General features: G+C 38.2%; 1 protein-coding gene across 1 annotated transcript; it reads right to left on the reverse strand.

The window, feature by feature from the left end:
• Window positions 1-742: 742 nt before the first annotated feature.
• KIF11 (kinesin family member 11) lies at window positions 743-16,597 on the reverse strand. The gene is made up of 22 exons (XM_035329523.1): window positions 16,399-16,597; window positions 13,555-13,687; window positions 13,323-13,420; window positions 13,165-13,243; window positions 12,631-12,816; window positions 12,420-12,544; window positions 11,769-11,859; window positions 11,269-11,511; window positions 11,065-11,160; window positions 10,291-10,379; window positions 9,716-9,803; window positions 8,763-8,951; window positions 7,433-7,640; window positions 6,966-7,138; window positions 6,554-6,676; window positions 5,412-5,570; window positions 4,878-5,017; window positions 4,022-4,301; window positions 2,762-2,984; window positions 2,357-2,511; window positions 1,985-2,101; window positions 743-1,348 (listed from the first exon to the last, which is right to left on the reverse strand). Exons 1-22 carry the CDS (start codon window positions 16,476-16,478, stop codon window positions 1,223-1,225), a joined length of 3,201 nt encoding a protein of 1,066 aa, XP_035185414.1. The 5' UTR covers window positions 16,479-16,597; the 3' UTR covers window positions 743-1,222.
• Between the last annotated feature and the right edge of the window lie 982 nt (window positions 16,598-17,579).

Consider the following 17,579-nt stretch of genomic DNA (forward strand, 5'->3'; position numbering starts at 1 on the left):
GTGCTAAGCAGAGTGAAAGGTTTTAGCTTAGGCCAAATCAGAGTGGCCATTCACACAAAGCTATGCAATCAGCTCTTCTGGCAGAAGTTTAGTTAGTAAATATTTTATTGAACAGTGGTGGAAGATTATACTAAAGTCTAGTCAATGTTAATAGACATAGAGCAAAAAGATAGCTCCTAAGCCCTGGAGAATTCCAGGTCCACGATGATGCTTCTGGTGCCAGAATCTCACAATATGCCAAGCCATGCTGATGGAGACATTTCTGCAGCTAAAGCAGGATTTTAAAAGCCTTCCAAGGTTTTAAGGTTTCAAGCCTCATACCACAGCGGAATGATCCAGGCCATAAGCTAGGAGCCAAGACATCACAAAAACAAACAAATAAAAAGCATGTGTGGAAGTGTGGATATCTCATTCACTTGAAAGGGAATTAATGTTTTCCCTCTTCCTACATTGCTGCTAAGGAAAAACAATTAGCTTTGCCCACAAAGGCTAAAGAAAGAATAAATGAGTAGTAAGATCTCAGAGGAAGACAGCTGACTGGTCTCATGCTAGAGAGTGAGAGAAGCATAGTCCCAGAACACACTCCCAATAACGTATTTATCATAAATATATTTTTGTCTGTGAGGAGCTGTCTGAATGTTGCCCAGAGTATCTACCTTGAAGAACTGCTGATGTTTTAGCTCTATTACCAAGTTTAATTTAAGATGGATTTAAGATGGAAGTCATATGCATATACATCTGTGCTCCATATATAAATTGATTTATTTGAAGTATCCCAAAGACAACGATCTACTTCATTGTAACAGGAATCAGAGTAAGGTAGGCATAGAAACAGAACACTTATTTACAGCTAATTAAAACACATTGGTAGCTGTTAATGCTAATAAAGCATTATTCCTCATCCCTTTCTGTGGCTTTAAACCTGAGAAGCAGAAAAGGATCTCTTATCTGACAATATAAAAATCCGCATTCAACATACAGCACCATGATCTGCAGGTTTTGTTTAAAAAAGGCTATTAATACTCCGCAAGCTACTGCATATAAAAATGGGACAAAGGCAGAACATCTGTAAGGTCAGTCTTTTGATCCAACTTTGCATCAGTATATTCACTATATACAGAGACCAAGAATAACTAAGAAAAGTTATGGCTCAGTGGACCATTAGACATTAAGCATTCCAAAACAGGATCTGCATTTTATATATACATGTAAAAATAAAATCTTAGTTCATCGATCTTAAAGGAATCTTAGATTTGGGAAGAAGCTGTTCTGTTATATCCTCCGTTTTGGTCTTCTCCAACGTTGCTGCAGATTTGTTCTCTTTATCCTTTTTGTGACTCCTTTTGTGCTGGGATTTAAAAAAAAGGCCTGATCAATCTTCCATGTTAAGAATATACAAAGAAATTAAAGACTTCTTGCTCACGTACAATGCAGTATAATGTTCTAAGAAAAAAAAAAATGGTAAAACCGCTGAAAAAAATTCCTAATATTGCATTTACTGAAGAGATTTCGTGTAGACATCTGTCAATTCACCAGCAACTTTAAGGATCCATGACAAATAAAAACAAAAAATAAACAAGCCTTATATATATCAGGGGTCTACACTGATAAATGGGTAGAAAAAAAGCATCAAGAGCAAGGCAGAAAGTAAAAGAAAAATCAAGAATGATGATACTTGTCAGGCCTCTAAGAAAATACTACACACATCTTTTCAACTTTTTCATTAAAGCAAATGCATGCATTTGTGTCTAGCAAATCATGACATTTTCTCCAAAAGATTACTTGCTGAGGAGTTTTTACCATCTGTACAGGTTGTTAGAAGCTTGCTATTATTTTAGCTCAAGTTTAGCAAAGCATATTCTGCAAATTATGAGACTACACCAAATGCTATCAGCAGGTGATTCTATACTACATGTCTATTATGGAATGATAATTTTCCTTCACTTCTAAATACACAGTTGTTTAGAATATCTTTGAAAGTTACCTGAAAAAATGGGATGCCACCATTTGTGTTACAGCTTATGTTTATATCCACTAAGGATTTGTAGCCAGCAAGGCTTTCAATGGATTCTTGCATCCCTTCCTCCTCTTCCAGTAAGTCCTAAAACAGAAGTTTTCAGAAAAGTGCTTTGAATGTCTGCAGTTCCTAGATGAATGTATAAAACATGATCAGATCTGTAAAAGACATGCCACTTCTATTCCTGTAAAACAGAAATGACAGTCTAAACAAATATTAATGTCTCCCCTTATTTTCCAAAAGCTCAACAACTGCTCTGGGATTCCAAAATGAGATGAAAAAACTACTGAATACTTCAAATATTCATTGAAGTGTCTCATTTATCATTCATATACTTACTTGATAGACATTCTCCTCCGTTTCATTCGTCATACTGTTTAACATAGCATCAAGCTTTGCTTGCTTTTCCCTTAATTGCTCCAGTAGAAGTTCCCTGGGTTCTGTTCGCACCAGTGTGACTGGATACAAGTAGTCTCTTCTCTGTGGAGTTGTCCCTTTAATTAAGATAGTATATTAATGAAATTAAACTATTAAACACTTAAAGCAATAGCTTTAATAACAGAACCTCAATTTTACAACAACTCAATGCAGAAGTCACACTCTCTTCAGTCAATCTTTGCGCGATTGACTGAAAAAAGGTATGACTGCCAGCTGTTATATTCCCACCAATCTTTGCTTATGAACTCTGCAACTCAACACTTGCTTTCTGCAAGTGCATTCTGTCTCCTGCCCTACTTCAAATACCTGTTGGAATATCCACTTTAAGATCCTCTTGCAGGAAACCATTAACCTGAGTCAGTCCATGCTGTGCTTCCTCATTAAGTGCCAGCTTCTGCTCCAGAAGTATCTCCTGATCAACTTTCATCTGATCAAGAAGGTCATTTAGTACCTTCTCCTCAGCACTCTTTTGTCTATCAATATGGTCAACGATTTCAGCTACTGCTCTATCACAATTTTCTTTGTTTTTCTGAAAAAAGAAAAAAGAAAAAAACAAAAACACCAAGTTAACAGGAAAGTTAAGGTTATGGCCTCTTTTCTAAGATGTGGTGCATGATTAATAACATGATCTGAAACGAAACAACTCAGACCTCAAATTGAGAAGTTTCAGTGCCAGTTTTACATTCTCATTTTGAGAACTATCTTCAGAAGAGAGTCAGTTTCTTAGAAAGTATGATCATTTTAGAAAGCTACTCATAAGAATAAAGATGATGCAATTTGGTTCAGAAGAGAATTCTCAAGCGTCTACACACAACCCTGCACAGAGTTAGGATTTTCAAGTGAAAGTGAAAAAAATCCTTCAAGAAATAGAAGCTTTATGCATTTCCAGAGGACAAGGAGGAAAACATGAATTTTTAGTCCTTCCCATTGGAACTCCTGAAGTGTTCAGATGGCATAACAAAGACAAGACTGTCTTGAGACTGCAAACACATTTAACTCTAAGCTTTTATTTATTTCTAAAAGTTAGTAAAATGTTCTAATAAGTAGTGAAACAGGAAAATCCAACAATAGAACAAGGGTGAGAAGTGAAACTTGTAATGAAAATTAAAGATGGTAGTTGAAAAAATTTGGGGGTAAGAGCTATTATACGCCTAAAAAGGAATGCTTTCTCCCATATTAGCCCAGCTGACAGTCATTTTTATTTTGCAGAATGTAGTTTAAGATCTCTGTGTAAGTTTCCCAGGGACACTACTTGTACATAAGCTTTAGATTTAGCACTGTGTACTATCAAGATGTAAAAAGCCCAAGGTACAAATGAAAGTTAGCCACACAGGATTGATCAATTTTTTTTTTAAAGAAGTTATTTGCAATTCAAGTTCAAAATCTTACTCAAATTAAGCTTTTAGATTTCACCAAAATGCATCTGTTTAAGTTAATTAACATGAGTCTGCTGTTATCAAAACACCACGATTTTATACTGATCATAATTGAGAATGTCCCCCTACAAATTCTACTGTAAAAGTTTGTTTCTGAATGCTGCATTAGACTACAAACAGCTACTTGTACCTGTTGTGAACACATAAGTTGTTTTTTCTCATCTCTGAAGGACAACAGCTGCTGATCAGTAAAGCTGATTATCTGAGCAGTTGCAAGTTCACCCCATTTATCAGTATCCTGAGACACATTTTTGAGACTGCTGAGAAGTTGTTGACAATGGTCTGTGGATTCTTCCAGCATCATCTTGTTTTCAGCATTTATGATCCTGAGCTCTTGAGAGAAGTTATCCATAGATGCAATAAATTTGCTGTGATTGGAAGCTGTATTGCTGACTAGGTCTGTGGTTTTCCTACAACAATGAATTTTTAACAATTCAGAAATTTTGAAAGACAGGTTTTAGCATATTCTACATTTAGAAGCAGTTGAGACCAGAAACAGTGAAGTTATGCAGTTCTATTTAAACAGTTAATTATGATGTTACTGCCCTATTATGTAAATTTAGAGATGGCGGCACTCAGACTACTAGGTTTGTTCAATCCCCTTAAATCTTTGGCAAGATGTTAGTTATTCAGTTTAAAACTGCATAAAGCATGCAACAATAATTATACTATTATACTTCAAGTTAAGCCTCCTTGGTATAAAGTGCAGCTGTACCGAGGGCCATTCATCACAACACATTGCTCCCCCAAACCACAGTCTCTTATACACAGTATGCTCAGGAGACAAGTCTGAGAAAAATTTTTGTAGGGCTACCATTACTCTGGAGAAAGGTGAACTATATTCTGTGGCTGAACTCAGCTCTAACAAACATTTTGCCCAGAAGAATTTATGAACATATGAATATGAAGAACATCTAATTTTGCAATCTTCTTCATACATAGTTCCATCTTGCATCGCTATACACCATACGTAATGTGCTCCTTACAGGTGAATGTTTTCTTGTGCAGCAGTGATGGTGGTCTTCATACTTCCATTTTTTGCTAGTACATCACTTAAGTTCTTCTGAGTCTCCTCAGCAAACAGGTCAAGCTGGCTTTGCAGTGAGGACACTAATTCTGCTGTGCTCTATTAAGAAAAACAACGTTATACATCTCACTGGTATTCTGAACTTCCTATTATTAATAAAGGCATTCACATACTGTAAGGACAAAAAATATAACAAATACTAAAGTTTTATTATTCTAAAACTGAAGTTCCAAATTTTGTGTAGAGTAAGTAGACAGACACTGCCTGTGGAGATGTATGTAAAGGTATATAAAACCAGATGTGCTCATAGCAAGTGTAAACTTTTTTGCTAGCTTCATATGTGAGCTTCTTAAAATAGCACAAAAAAGCAGAAAATAATTATGATCACCAAGCTACTGTGCTAGCATTGCTTCTGAAGCAAATACGTATTTTATTGCTACAAAGTTCAAATCAAAGCAACAATTGGCCTTCAGATTTCTTACTCTAAGAATACCTTCATATGTGCCAATCTTGTCATTTCCACTTCTTCTTTTAAATTCTCACAATCGTTCTGAAGCTGAGCAAGAACACTGGCCATTTCTTCCCGTAACTTTTTCAAAGTGAGAGAAAGATCTTCAAAGAAGGTATCCATTTCTTTTTTATGACATTCCATCTTTGAAAAAAGTTTTATTCAAAGTTAAATACTTGTCATTAGATTAGGAACTGGATACTTTTCCCTGACATAGTATGGGGGGAATTAGGACACCCCGCCTACTCTACACAGAAACAAAGGCATTAATAAACTACAGTGGATAAAAGATAGCAAGTAACACTTGGAGCCATCTGAAGTTACAGAATGACACTTAATGTGCTTTTTTCCAAATTCAGCAGAGGAAGACAAAAAAAGAAGACAGACAACATAGTTGATTAAGACAAGAATAAAAAGCAAGTGGTGGTAAGCCATGGCCCTAGTTGCTGTTTAAGTTTCAAAACCAGTAAAGAGCCTCTAGATGAGGTGAGTTGATTTCAAATGAGTTGCAACTGACAGAAGAGGAAAACTAACTCCATGAGGAACAAAAAGGTTTTTTAACCAAAAGGAGAAAAAAAATGAAAGAGTGAGGATGTGGTTCTATAAAAAATAGAATTTCAGGTAGACTAGAAATAAAAATTCAATTAAAGGACTTTTTTATATAAAAAATAAGGGCAGTGCTGTCTACACTGCTCACCAGACACTACTACATTCACTGGGAATCAAAATAATTAGAGAAAAAGTTGGGTATGACAGCAGAAGGAATTTGAAGTGACAGAACATGTCTCACTCAGCTCTTTCAGACTTCTATGATACAGAAGAGACTACCATAAGAATATTATGAAGTATTTGTTACAGGTAGCTTTAAGCATCTATATTGTATCATTCTTTTGTGGCAGTTAGGTGAGCAGCTGTGCTAGGTAGCAAGTGAACACACCACACAAAAGTGGAAGAGAAGTCTGAATGAAAGAGCTAAAAGGTAGAACAAAGGATTTAGAAAAGCCATAGGACAAAGTAAAAGAGAACAAGCCAGAGAGAGTGAAAACACCTACACGCTGCAGAAAAGTCAAAGGATTATATGTAAGTTACAAAAAACTGAATAGCATAAAAGAAAAAACATGTGCTACCTTGTCAGCCACAGCAGAATATTTCTTCACATTAGTCTGAAATTGACAACTTAGGCCCAGGACAAATTCTACCATTGGTGTCAAGCTATTTAATGCTCTTCCTAATCCAGATGTATGCTCCTCCTAGGAAAAGCAATAAAAAAAAAGAAAACCAGAAGTACCTACATTACTAAGAAGCAACGAATATTCATATAAATAGCTGTGGTCCCTGTGCTGTGCAATAAATGTTTCCTGGATAGTATATTACAGCTTGCGATGGCACGGGAATGGAAGTGAAAAGGGATATAATCATAGCCAACTGCTGAATCAGACTGGTAGGGAGCATCAGGGAAAAAAATGTTTACAGCACCTCTTCTGGTTGAGGACAGTTCCAGATGCTTCAAATAACAAAAGAGGATGAAAATTTACTCACAATTAATCTCAGGAGCTCAGCTTTACAATTAAGTGACAGACTCTCATGTTGTAGTATTTTTTCAGACATGGAAGAAACTTCAGTAGACACTAGTTCTTTAACAGAGGTAAAAGATGCTGATACAACTGATGCAAGAATATTAGCTGCTGAAGAACTGGTAGACAAGATGTCACCTACAAAAGAAATCAAAAAAACGTTACAAAACTTAAAAGCTTCATTTAAAGAGCAAACTCTATTGCTCATCACGGTATTGCTTCTTACAACACTGGAAGACAGTATTTTTTTAGTTCATAGGACATATCAAGAAGAGAAAGTTGAGGTGTATGGTTGAATGTAACTACTGTTTTTTAGTTGATCATCCCAGGTATGTTGTTACGGGTGCAACTGCAGTCGTTACATTGTTTAAAATAAAGCCTCATCCATTTACTAAAACAATCACTTTTAAGAAAATCTTCGTTACTGCTTACCTATAAAATTTGTATAAGACTTCAACATCTGTTGCTGCTTCAAACTGTTCTCACTAATTGAATTTTGTATTTTGTTGAACAAATCAGTCATTTGTCCTGCAAATGTATTTTGGACAACAGCATTGTGCTGATCAACAGCCTTCTTACGGTCCAGTTTTGCATGGAGACCAGATACATCTTTTGTAGTTTCTTCAACAGTACTAAGCAACTAAAAAATTTTAAGTTAGTCAACCTTTAAACCAGAAGGCAAGCATAAATTACATACATAAGAACAAATGTAGTTTCAGTTAAAGGAGAAGCTGTATCCCTAGAAAGATTTCCCTTAACACCAAGTTACAACCATTCTTAATCTGATGTTATATCATTTAAAGCCTTGAAACACAGGAAAAAATTACCTTGAAGTAGTAAACTTACTCTAACTTTCAAATTAAAGCATTAAAATAGGAGATCCTCTCAGTATTTAAATAATTAAAATAGCATTCATCATAGTGAAGTGACCAAAAAATTCCTGACCACTTCAACTTATTGTGAAAGACTTGACAGTAAAGATATATTTGTAATGGTACTGGAAGTAAATGATTTCCAGTATCAGTTCTGTGATAAATAATTTAGAATTTGAAAGCATGGTGAATTCTTGGTTTTGTAGTTAGTGTAAATGATTACTGTACCCATTTCTCTCAAACAAACACTCCACAACCCACATGCAAATCTAAGCAACCCAACCTTACAAGAATCTGAGTAGAAAGAACTTTTCACATTCACTAAAGTTACAGGATTAGTTACTTCACACTTGAAATAGCGGGACTCTCTATCAAGTCTGTTTTGAGAATTCAGACCAGTTCCCAAACACTTCAAAAATATAGATGTGACAGGGAAACAGCTTCAGTTATTCACTCAAGCGAGTGTAAATTATTGCACACATCCCTGTAAAGCATCTTGCTATTTTTCCACCCCAGCCATAATTTATTCTGTTTTAAGTTCAGGCACAAGCTTCTAATAAGGTAAGCTACTTACTCTGCAGAACTCTTCACAGCAATAGACACTGCAACATACTGAAACTCTCATGACCAACTAGACTGAAGGAAATGTAGTTTGAGGCTGACTGTTGGCTAAGAACACTGGTTAATACTTTCACAGAGGCAGCCTTCCAATTTTTAAGTAGCTTTTCACTATAACCCAATTTACAGAGGGTTAATCCTAGTTTTTCATCTTCAAGTCATTTTTGTCACTCTCACATCATGCTTTAGCAACAATGATTTCCTTGAACAGATAACAAAACTCTTAAACATGGGAAACTACTCTTGCAATTAGGTGCCAGGAAAGCGACAACCTTGCTAGCTGTGCCATGAAGTTTTTGTTCAGTGTCTTCCAAAACTGAAACCACATATTCTTCTTCAGCCAGATGAACCTTGGTTTCTTGCAGATCTTTTTGTGTTTCTTCCAGTTCCTTCTCCTTGATTTGCAGGTCTGTTTTACACTGTTCAAGTTCATTTTTATTAACTGTGAACAGTTCAGTGATCTACAGGGGAAGACAAACACAAGTAAAACTGCATTTTAACAGCAGTCCCTCATATGTCTCAGATTATGCCACGATACTAGAACTCATGTTGTCATCTAGAAAAGGCTCAAAGGTCTTAAACCTGACTAGAGACCTGTAGAGTCTCTGTATTCACTGAAAATACCACAAACCAACACCATTTTCACTGTGATAAGCCTTGCTTCCCCTCTCAAGCTAGAAGACCATCACAGTGAAGAAATCCCTCTAAAACATAAGCAGATAGAATGGGGAAGAGTCAGTAAAGTTGATCAAAAGATAAGTCTAGTTACACAGATTAGTTACGGGTTCCAGCATATTAATATTTGTATTTCTTTAGCAAAAGAAGCTCCCATTTTCTGCATATTCTTTATTCATTAATTGGAGCTTATCACCTTCTCCTCTATCCCATCATTCTTTGTTCCTAGGCAGGTAACTGTCAACCTGGATACCATTTTACAAGCTAATTGTTGCTGAAAATCCAGCAAATAAAATTAAGTTTTAAACCTTAAAACAGCTTTAAAAATAAATATTGTGTTTTGCAACTTCATATATAGTATTTCAGACTTCTAACTTCTAGGATTAGAAAGCTTCCACTCAACTAATTAGAAAGGACCTTTAAAAACAAAAACTCTTCAAGTTGATGTGTGCTCAACCTTTTTCCCTATTTCCCCAATGATTCCTTCCCCCCGCCCCCCCCCCTTTTTTTTTCTGGGGGATATAAGCCACAGTTGAGAAATGGCACTTACTCTTTTCACTTCTTCCTCCATGACACTGATTTTGTCAATATACTCTGCAATTTGTTCTTCCTGAACAGTCAGCTTTCCATTAAGGGCTCTAACGTAAAGATTAATAACAATAACAGAGTTGATTCCAAGATTACCTATTGTTCTCATGCTACATGTTTAGCCATTTTAAAAAGTGCTGTCCACTTCTGTATCAAAAACAGAATTTTCACTTAATGCAGAAGAGATTTAAGACAATTTTCTATTTGAAACTTTCTGTATAAACAAGCCCTCTTACAAAGAGGGAGCAAGCTTTATCAAGTTTGCTCTCCAATATCAGCTTCTACCTTAAAAAAATGCATGCTGGCTATGCATATGGTAAGTTCCACAAAGAAAAAAAGTGCTTAGTACAAACCTACTTTTCTAGGCTTCTGCCTGTGTAATAACTAATTTACAAAGAAATTGACTGGTCAGTTAAGTTCTTCTATCTTCAGCTTTCTAGGACTGAAAATAGATCTGAAAACATTTTCTGTATAAGGATTGGTACCAATATTTGAGATTTGTTGTTAGACATTTTTATAGATATCCTGAAGACATACTCAAAGTTTTCAAGGGAAATATAGACTCCATTTTTTTCTCGTGCAGCAGCCAGGTCTCGTTTCAGACGCTCAATCTCTTCGGTATATTCCTGAATCAAGAAATAATCATATTTAAACCTGAACATTTATACCTTATTTTCAAAATTTAGCTTAACAGGTACCTCAGAAGGATGGAATTTTATGGAAGTTTTGCATAAACAAAGGAGAACGTTCCAAAACCTAACACTTCTTCATTTGCATGTCCAAATACCTTTAGTGTAGCGCTATTTAAAATCATACCATTGCATATATGTAGAGCATTGAAGCTTCTAATTTGAATCATACTTAGCGGTATTTAACAGATTATAATGGAAATTGCAGCTTCTTCATGTTGCATTTCATTCAAGCTTACTAACAAGTTCACTTCAATTTATGTATTTTCTAGAAAGCAGCAGCTAATAGAGCAAGTCCAGAAAAAAAATCATCCACTATTTTTTGGGATCTCCACTATATTGTGAATAGCTAGTCCATACACAGAGTCATAGCTAGTAGCAATTACCTTCTTCCTCCAGCTTTAGTCTTGGCAACAGTTTCAGTAACAGCAAAGTGACTAATAAATATTGTACCAATAGAGCAGCTTAGTTTGAAAGCATCAGGTCAGTGATTCAAAACACCTCAGAAAAGCACTGTTGCTAACTAGTCAGCTTTTCCATGACTTCATAATTCCTACATAGCAGAAGTTGTGTCAACACAATCAAACATTATTAAATTTGTGAAGATATACGTCTAGCTTACCTTAATAAGGGCTTTTTTGGTTAGCTTCTGGTTAACTTCTGGCTTGTTCATTATGTTCTTTGCTCTGTGAGCATATTCCAGAGTACTCAGCGTTTCCTGTGATAAACAGATACAACATTAGGTCAAGCTGAAGATAGTCATTCATGTTCTTGTATCCTTGCAAAAATATCTATTACAGGAACAGATATTCAGACTTGAATTTACCTCAAGATTTATAGATGCAGGAGAAATTGTGGCTATTATTGATGTTTTTGTTCGTCCTCCAAGAGAGTCTTGAAGGATTCTTGTGAGTTTAGATTCCCTGTATGGAATATGTGGTGCTCTTTCTACTAGAGCAGTAATAACTCTTCCCAGTGTCAGGAGAGACTGGTTGATATTTCCAGCTTCACGTGCTCTTTTGTCAACTGCCCCAGATCGACCAATGTTTTCACTTCCTGCAAGATCAACCTGAAAGATGAGGAAGAACATGCTTTTATCTCAAATCACTATGAAGAATGCTTGCTCCACAGTGTATTTATGCATGTATGTTCAGGAGACACAGGGAGCGACAAAGCAGATAGACATTTCTCAGAGTTACAGACAGTTCATTTGAAGATGATGACTTTTGTCCTTATGAAAAAAAATGATTCTCAAGAGAATGAGGTTAGATTATTTAGTTCATTACTTCAGGAATATCATCAAGGAAATTTAGTTCAAATACTCACCAAGTTTAGCTTCCCAATTTTGACGAGTTCTTCTCCATCTATGGTGGTTTCTTTCATATGGATGGTAATCGAGAACACAGAGTGGGAGCGGCTATAAAAGAATTCAATTTCAGACATCTCATTAAAGGCCAATAATCTGTTTGCTACAAGATACTACTTCAGGTTAGCTATCAGTGCTCTTTTTCGGAAATAAATTTTGGCCAATTAATTGCAACTTACTCTTTTTTCAATACGCCAGATAATTCTACCACGTATATTTTTGTGCATGGGGCAAATTTCAGGACTTCCATTCCACCTAGACACTGTATTGTCACAGTAGATATACTCATAACAAAGCATGCAACTTCTAAACAAGAGGGCAAGCTTCTATAATCATGTATCTTTCAGAGAGAGCAACAGCTTGCCCTTTTTTAAGGTGGGAGGCTTCCATATTTTATAACCCTTCATACACGCACTAGAATACATCATCCTATAGTTCCAAGTTCCAGCTATGGCTTTGGCTTTCTAATCCATATGTAGCAACATAAACTGTAATACACAATCTCAAGATCAGGTAAGGTCTACTACAACTTGAATGGCTTTTGCCTCTTCAGTAAGATACCATTTAATAGAACATCAACAAAAAAAATCTGAAATGGACAAGATTAATACCTAGAATATGCATTCATGTAAGTAGCTGCAGTTGTTCTCTTTGCTGCACCCCTTTCCAGGATCTGATAGACTTCGTTTTTGTTGTGTACAGTTACTTCTTCCAAGCCTTTAATAATTACACCTCTCTGCCAGAAAAGAATGTGTGATTATTATACACTTTCCAGCAGCCCCTGAAGCCTTAATGTCACAGATTTTGCAAGACAGTACGCACCTTGTTTCGAGGGTCATCAAACATCTGCAGTCTTTCTCCAACATCAGGAGTAGGATTCAGAAGATCAAAAAGCTCCTCATTGTAGATTTCCAAAAGAGAGACTTTCACTGAAAATTCAGTGCCATTCTCTGTGAGTTTTTCAAATATCTGATGCAACGTACGGGGTATTATACCTGCTAGCGGATCCTACAGATTGAAAATGCAAAGGAATTCAATGTATAAATGTACTGAGAGAGATGGGGGTGGGGAGGGTGTGCACCAATTTCAGCTAAGGTCAATTGAGTATGACAAAAATACATTGAATAAAGATCAATTTCCATACAATTATTGCTAAAAATCACATGCCTGCAGTAATAATGTAAAGTTTGGATTCTCATATAGAATAATGAGAACATTTAATAATTTGCAAGTGTTTAAAGAAAGTCAGCTTCATTATCTGAAAGAAGTCAACTTCAGGTTTTCTTTAACCTTCTGCAATATCTAGCTTTGAACCATAGTACAGCCTTAAGAGAAACCTCAGGAGCGAAAACATACCTCTTCCCAGGTATATTCCTCATTGGGTGACCGCTCCCCTTCCATTGTGAAGGTCTTACCAGTACCAGTTTGGCCATAGCTGTGACAATGAAAAATTAAAATGTCATCCAGAAACTAATATTAAAATGAAGTTTCCTAATACTGATTAGCATACTTACGCAAACACTGTGCAGTTATAGCCCATAATAACTTCATCCAAAATGGGACACACAACACTCCGGTATACATCAATCTGCTTTGCCTGAGCTCCAAAAACCTGTGGGAGCAAAGACAACACGCCCCATTTACCAGTACAGTAACACATAGAACACCACACAGCACATATATAAGGCTGTATTAGAGAAATTTACTAGCTTTCATCTAGAAGGCCCAAACTTGACAAGTAGTTACCATATCAAATGTGTAAGTCTTTCTTGACGCCTTATCTGTGACTCCGCCAGTGCGGACACTAACTTCTTTCCGTGCTTGATCACAGTCTACAACAGCATAGGAGCTTGCTTTACGTTCTGAGGCATTAAAAGGCCTAAAACAAAACAAAAACAAGAAAAAACCCATGGAATATTGGATTGATATCATTGCTAACAAGAACACAAACTTACAAAGCAGCAGCATAAGAATCCACATAACAATAATTGGCTAAAAGGAACATTATGGTTTTAACTCAATTCAGTTAATTTCAGTTAATACTTGATTAAGAAAAAACTACTACAATTCACTTTCCAGACCTTGTTCTCCTTTCACTTACTCACTATGGGACAACTCAACCATCTATAGCTTGAGCATAGTATAGCGTATACATATGTTTATTAGCTTGTTTAAAAAAAAAAGACTGCTTAGATGTATACATAGAAAACTTGCATTAGACAATGTCTTTTCCACTAAATTTATCCAGTCAGTGGGGGGAGCAATTAAACGCTCAAAATAGTTGCATAAACACCTTGAGAAAAAGAAACCTGCACAGGAAAGTTAAGGTAACAGTGAACCAGCTTAATTAATGCACTTCAAGAACATCCTTTCTTGCACTTAAACAAGGCAGACCACAAGCCTCTCATGGATGACATCATTCCCTAAAGCAGCGGCCATACTAACAGAACCTACAACTAGCAGAACAGTAGACAGCAATACCAGAACTTTATAATGCTGACACATTTAAATAGAATCTGAATTGTGAAAAGTGTGTAAGACAGAAAAGAAACACATGATTTTGGGGATAAAAAGTCTATGCACTTTTTTTATTTAGCTTTTGAAGTAAGAATTTTAAATAAGTTTAATGGAGATACAATAAAAGTTTAGAAACACGATGGTGAGCATTTTCTTTTAACTCTAATTTAATTCAGACACAGCATACAATTTTCCTTGAAGGTGCATTAGCAATAATTCCTCCCCCAAAACACAGGAACAACCACAGGCTGAAAACTGACAGCATGAAGTGCTATTTTGTAATTCATTTAGCAGTGTTAACTGCACTGAATGCGCATTACCCATAAAGGAGCACTCAAGCTGAAAACAGAACTTGTACAACTTTTGCAAACTTTAAATTATTTTGACAGGAGAGGCACTTCAGATGCTGTTACACTACAACTTAAAGAAAAAAAAAAAGCCACAAGCATATGACATCTCAGTTTCCTGACTCTTGTGGCTAATGTTTCTTCCTCACCATAGCATGGAGGCTGAAGTGTTAGCTCTAAACAGACCACTACAGGCTTCAGTGCAAGACTGAGAGCAAAGTGAAGGCAGTTGGGTCACTATGGTGACAGCCGACAAGCACAGCAACCTTGTTCACAGGGGCAAGCTCTAGCTTTGGTTTTGCAACTTTTAAAATAGTGGGAGGCCAAACAATAAATATAGTCTGCTCTGCAAAGATATAGCAGAGAACCAGTCAAATGTAGCAGCTGTATGGTATGGATCTCAACCATGGGATTAATGGCAATTCAGTAAAAACCTGAGCTCACGTGCGGGTCAGTACCAAGTTCCACTAGACAAGCAGTGGCTTGGTATGCTATGATAGTCTGTGATCACAGGTTCATCTCATTAGGTAACCCATTCAAAACATATGCTAATGCACACATTTTAAACATCCAAATTCATGTTTTATCCAAGCATAGTGAATGTGTTGCTTGAAAAGGTTTTTGATACGCTCAGCCAGCCACACCAGGCTTTGGAAACAAACCAGGTGTCAATAAGATGATGCTGTCTACCTGCAAACTAAGTAGAACTTGACTGCTACAGAAGGAAAGGGAACCACAGAAAGCACGTTTACTAGCTCAAACAGCAAAGCAATACTGAAAAAGAAAAGCACTACAAAATGCAAGAGAAAGGGCGAGCTATGGAGTTTTTAGGGGATAGAGATTAAAACTATGTAGACTTTAGTCTGAAGTATCAGACATAGCAAAAGCAAAACACTGCAGGTTGCATAAACCTGATGTCACTGTCGTATAGAGCATCGTGTTTAACTGAAATATTCAGACACTTTGTAAGGCTCTTCCAGACCACTTCAGTACTATCTGGATGAGAAAGAAAATGATTGCTAGCAGTGTTTCAAACGCAGCTGGTTCACAAACATTACTTGCCTTCTGCAATATCCTTGATTTACATCAACACTTCCACCAATCCCATAACTCTTGTTTTAGCAGCTTGTCCCTTGTGTTGCAAGGGTAGAAGAGAACATCCCTCCCTGTTTTTACATTCATTTTGCAGTTGTAAAAGTAGAACTTCCAACCAGGAAGATGTCACGACCGCAAAAGGCCTTAGTAACAATAAGCAAATTTGCATTTGCGGTTCTGGTTCAAACTAAAGTTCTGAAAGCACTTCTGAACACAGATCTTAACCGTTAGCAGCACTATAGATTTAGCAAGCAATGCTTTAATGACATTTGAGACCCAGTACGAATAAAGAGGTCTTTAAGTCACCTCAAAAATTACAAAAATCCAAGTTTTTGTACCCCGGATTTGCCACACCATACCGAAAACTTGTTTTTATCCCCCCCAGCCAAGACAGCTGGCGATCCTCACGCTGGAGGCTGCCTCCCCCACGCTGGGGTCCGAACTCGGGGAGCCTCCTTAGGCGGGCAGTGGCCGAAGGCACGGGCCGAAGGCTCGGCAGGCGCGCTCCCAGCTGGAAGAAAACACCTCAGGGCTTTTGGGCTGGAACATCGCCAGCCACGTTAGCGCTCCTCTAGCCCCTCACCTCCCCGCACAGCCCCACACCCGCGCGCATGGAACCAACGCGGCCTACCTGCAGCGCACCACCACCTGGATGTTCTTGCCCTTCTCCTCCTTCTTGCCGCCGCCGCCCTGGAAGCTGAGGGAGGCCATAGCGGGTGCGGGCCCGGGCGCGAGCGCGGCGGGGCCGAGGATGGGAGCGGAGCGCAGCTGCTTCGTGCTCGTGCCCGCGCCAACCGCCCTCCACCCGCCCCGGAGCCGCTCGCGAGCGCGCGCCCCACCGCCCAGTTTGAAGGACGCGCCTCCCCCCGGCCCGGCCAATCGGCGGGGAGCCCGCAGAGCACCATGGGACTGGGTTTCAAACGGCGGGCGGGCCCGCACTGATGACGCGAGGGGATGGCGGAAGAGGCGCTTTTCCACCGCTCGGGAGCGCGGGGCATGCTGGGGGCTGTAGTGCGCGGGCGGGCTGCAGGAGGCGTCACGTGACCGAGAGCCCCCGGCTGTCACCTCAGCGGCGGCAGCCCGCGGGCCCTCCGGCCGCCCCCGTGGCGGGGAGATTTCTGCTCCCTCCGCTGCTCAGTTCTGTTTCTGAAGGGACAGCCGCGCCCAGGCTGCGCTGCTCCGGTGGGGCTTGCTCTCCAGAAAGCCGAGCACGGCCTGGCTTCGGTGCTGGAGGCCGCCCCTGCTGCCGACAGCATCGCCCCTCCACAGTCCCCCAGGTTCCCTCCCCAACCCTTTCTTCATTTATAAAATGGGTACTTTGAAACTTACACCTCCTCCGTGAGTTCTTCAAGGTACTAAACCGAACCGTAGCCTGCCAGGTTCGCAGTAATTTTCCTGACAGGGACATGAAGCAGCGTCACGTTACGCTCCTCTGCCCTTTACCTCAAAAGTTAGAGCAATGTCAGAGCTAATCAACTTCATAACCAGCAAGAACACAGACATGTTGTTTTTATAGGAAAGGACATTAAGTGTTGGTTCCTGGTCTGCCGTGAGTGGGCGTTGATTCAGAGAACATGAACATCCAACAAATTTGTCAGATGTTCTAAACATAGGCTGATGGTGAGATAGGACACCAGCTAGAAAATCTTTAGTGATTAATAACAATTTTCATTAACAGCCTTTCTGAGCCAGTATTTGTTCTTTGTTCTACCTAAGTGCTTACAGCTTGCATGCCACTGCAATAATATATACTAAAAATACATATATTAAAATAATACATATTTTCTATAATACATAACAAATATATTACAT

This window comes from Oxyura jamaicensis, chromosome 6, assembly GCF_011077185.1.
Source record: "Oxyura jamaicensis isolate SHBP4307 breed ruddy duck chromosome 6, BPBGC_Ojam_1.0, whole genome shotgun sequence".
NCBI classification, from domain to species: Eukaryota; Metazoa; Chordata; class Aves; order Anseriformes; family Anatidae; genus Oxyura; species Oxyura jamaicensis.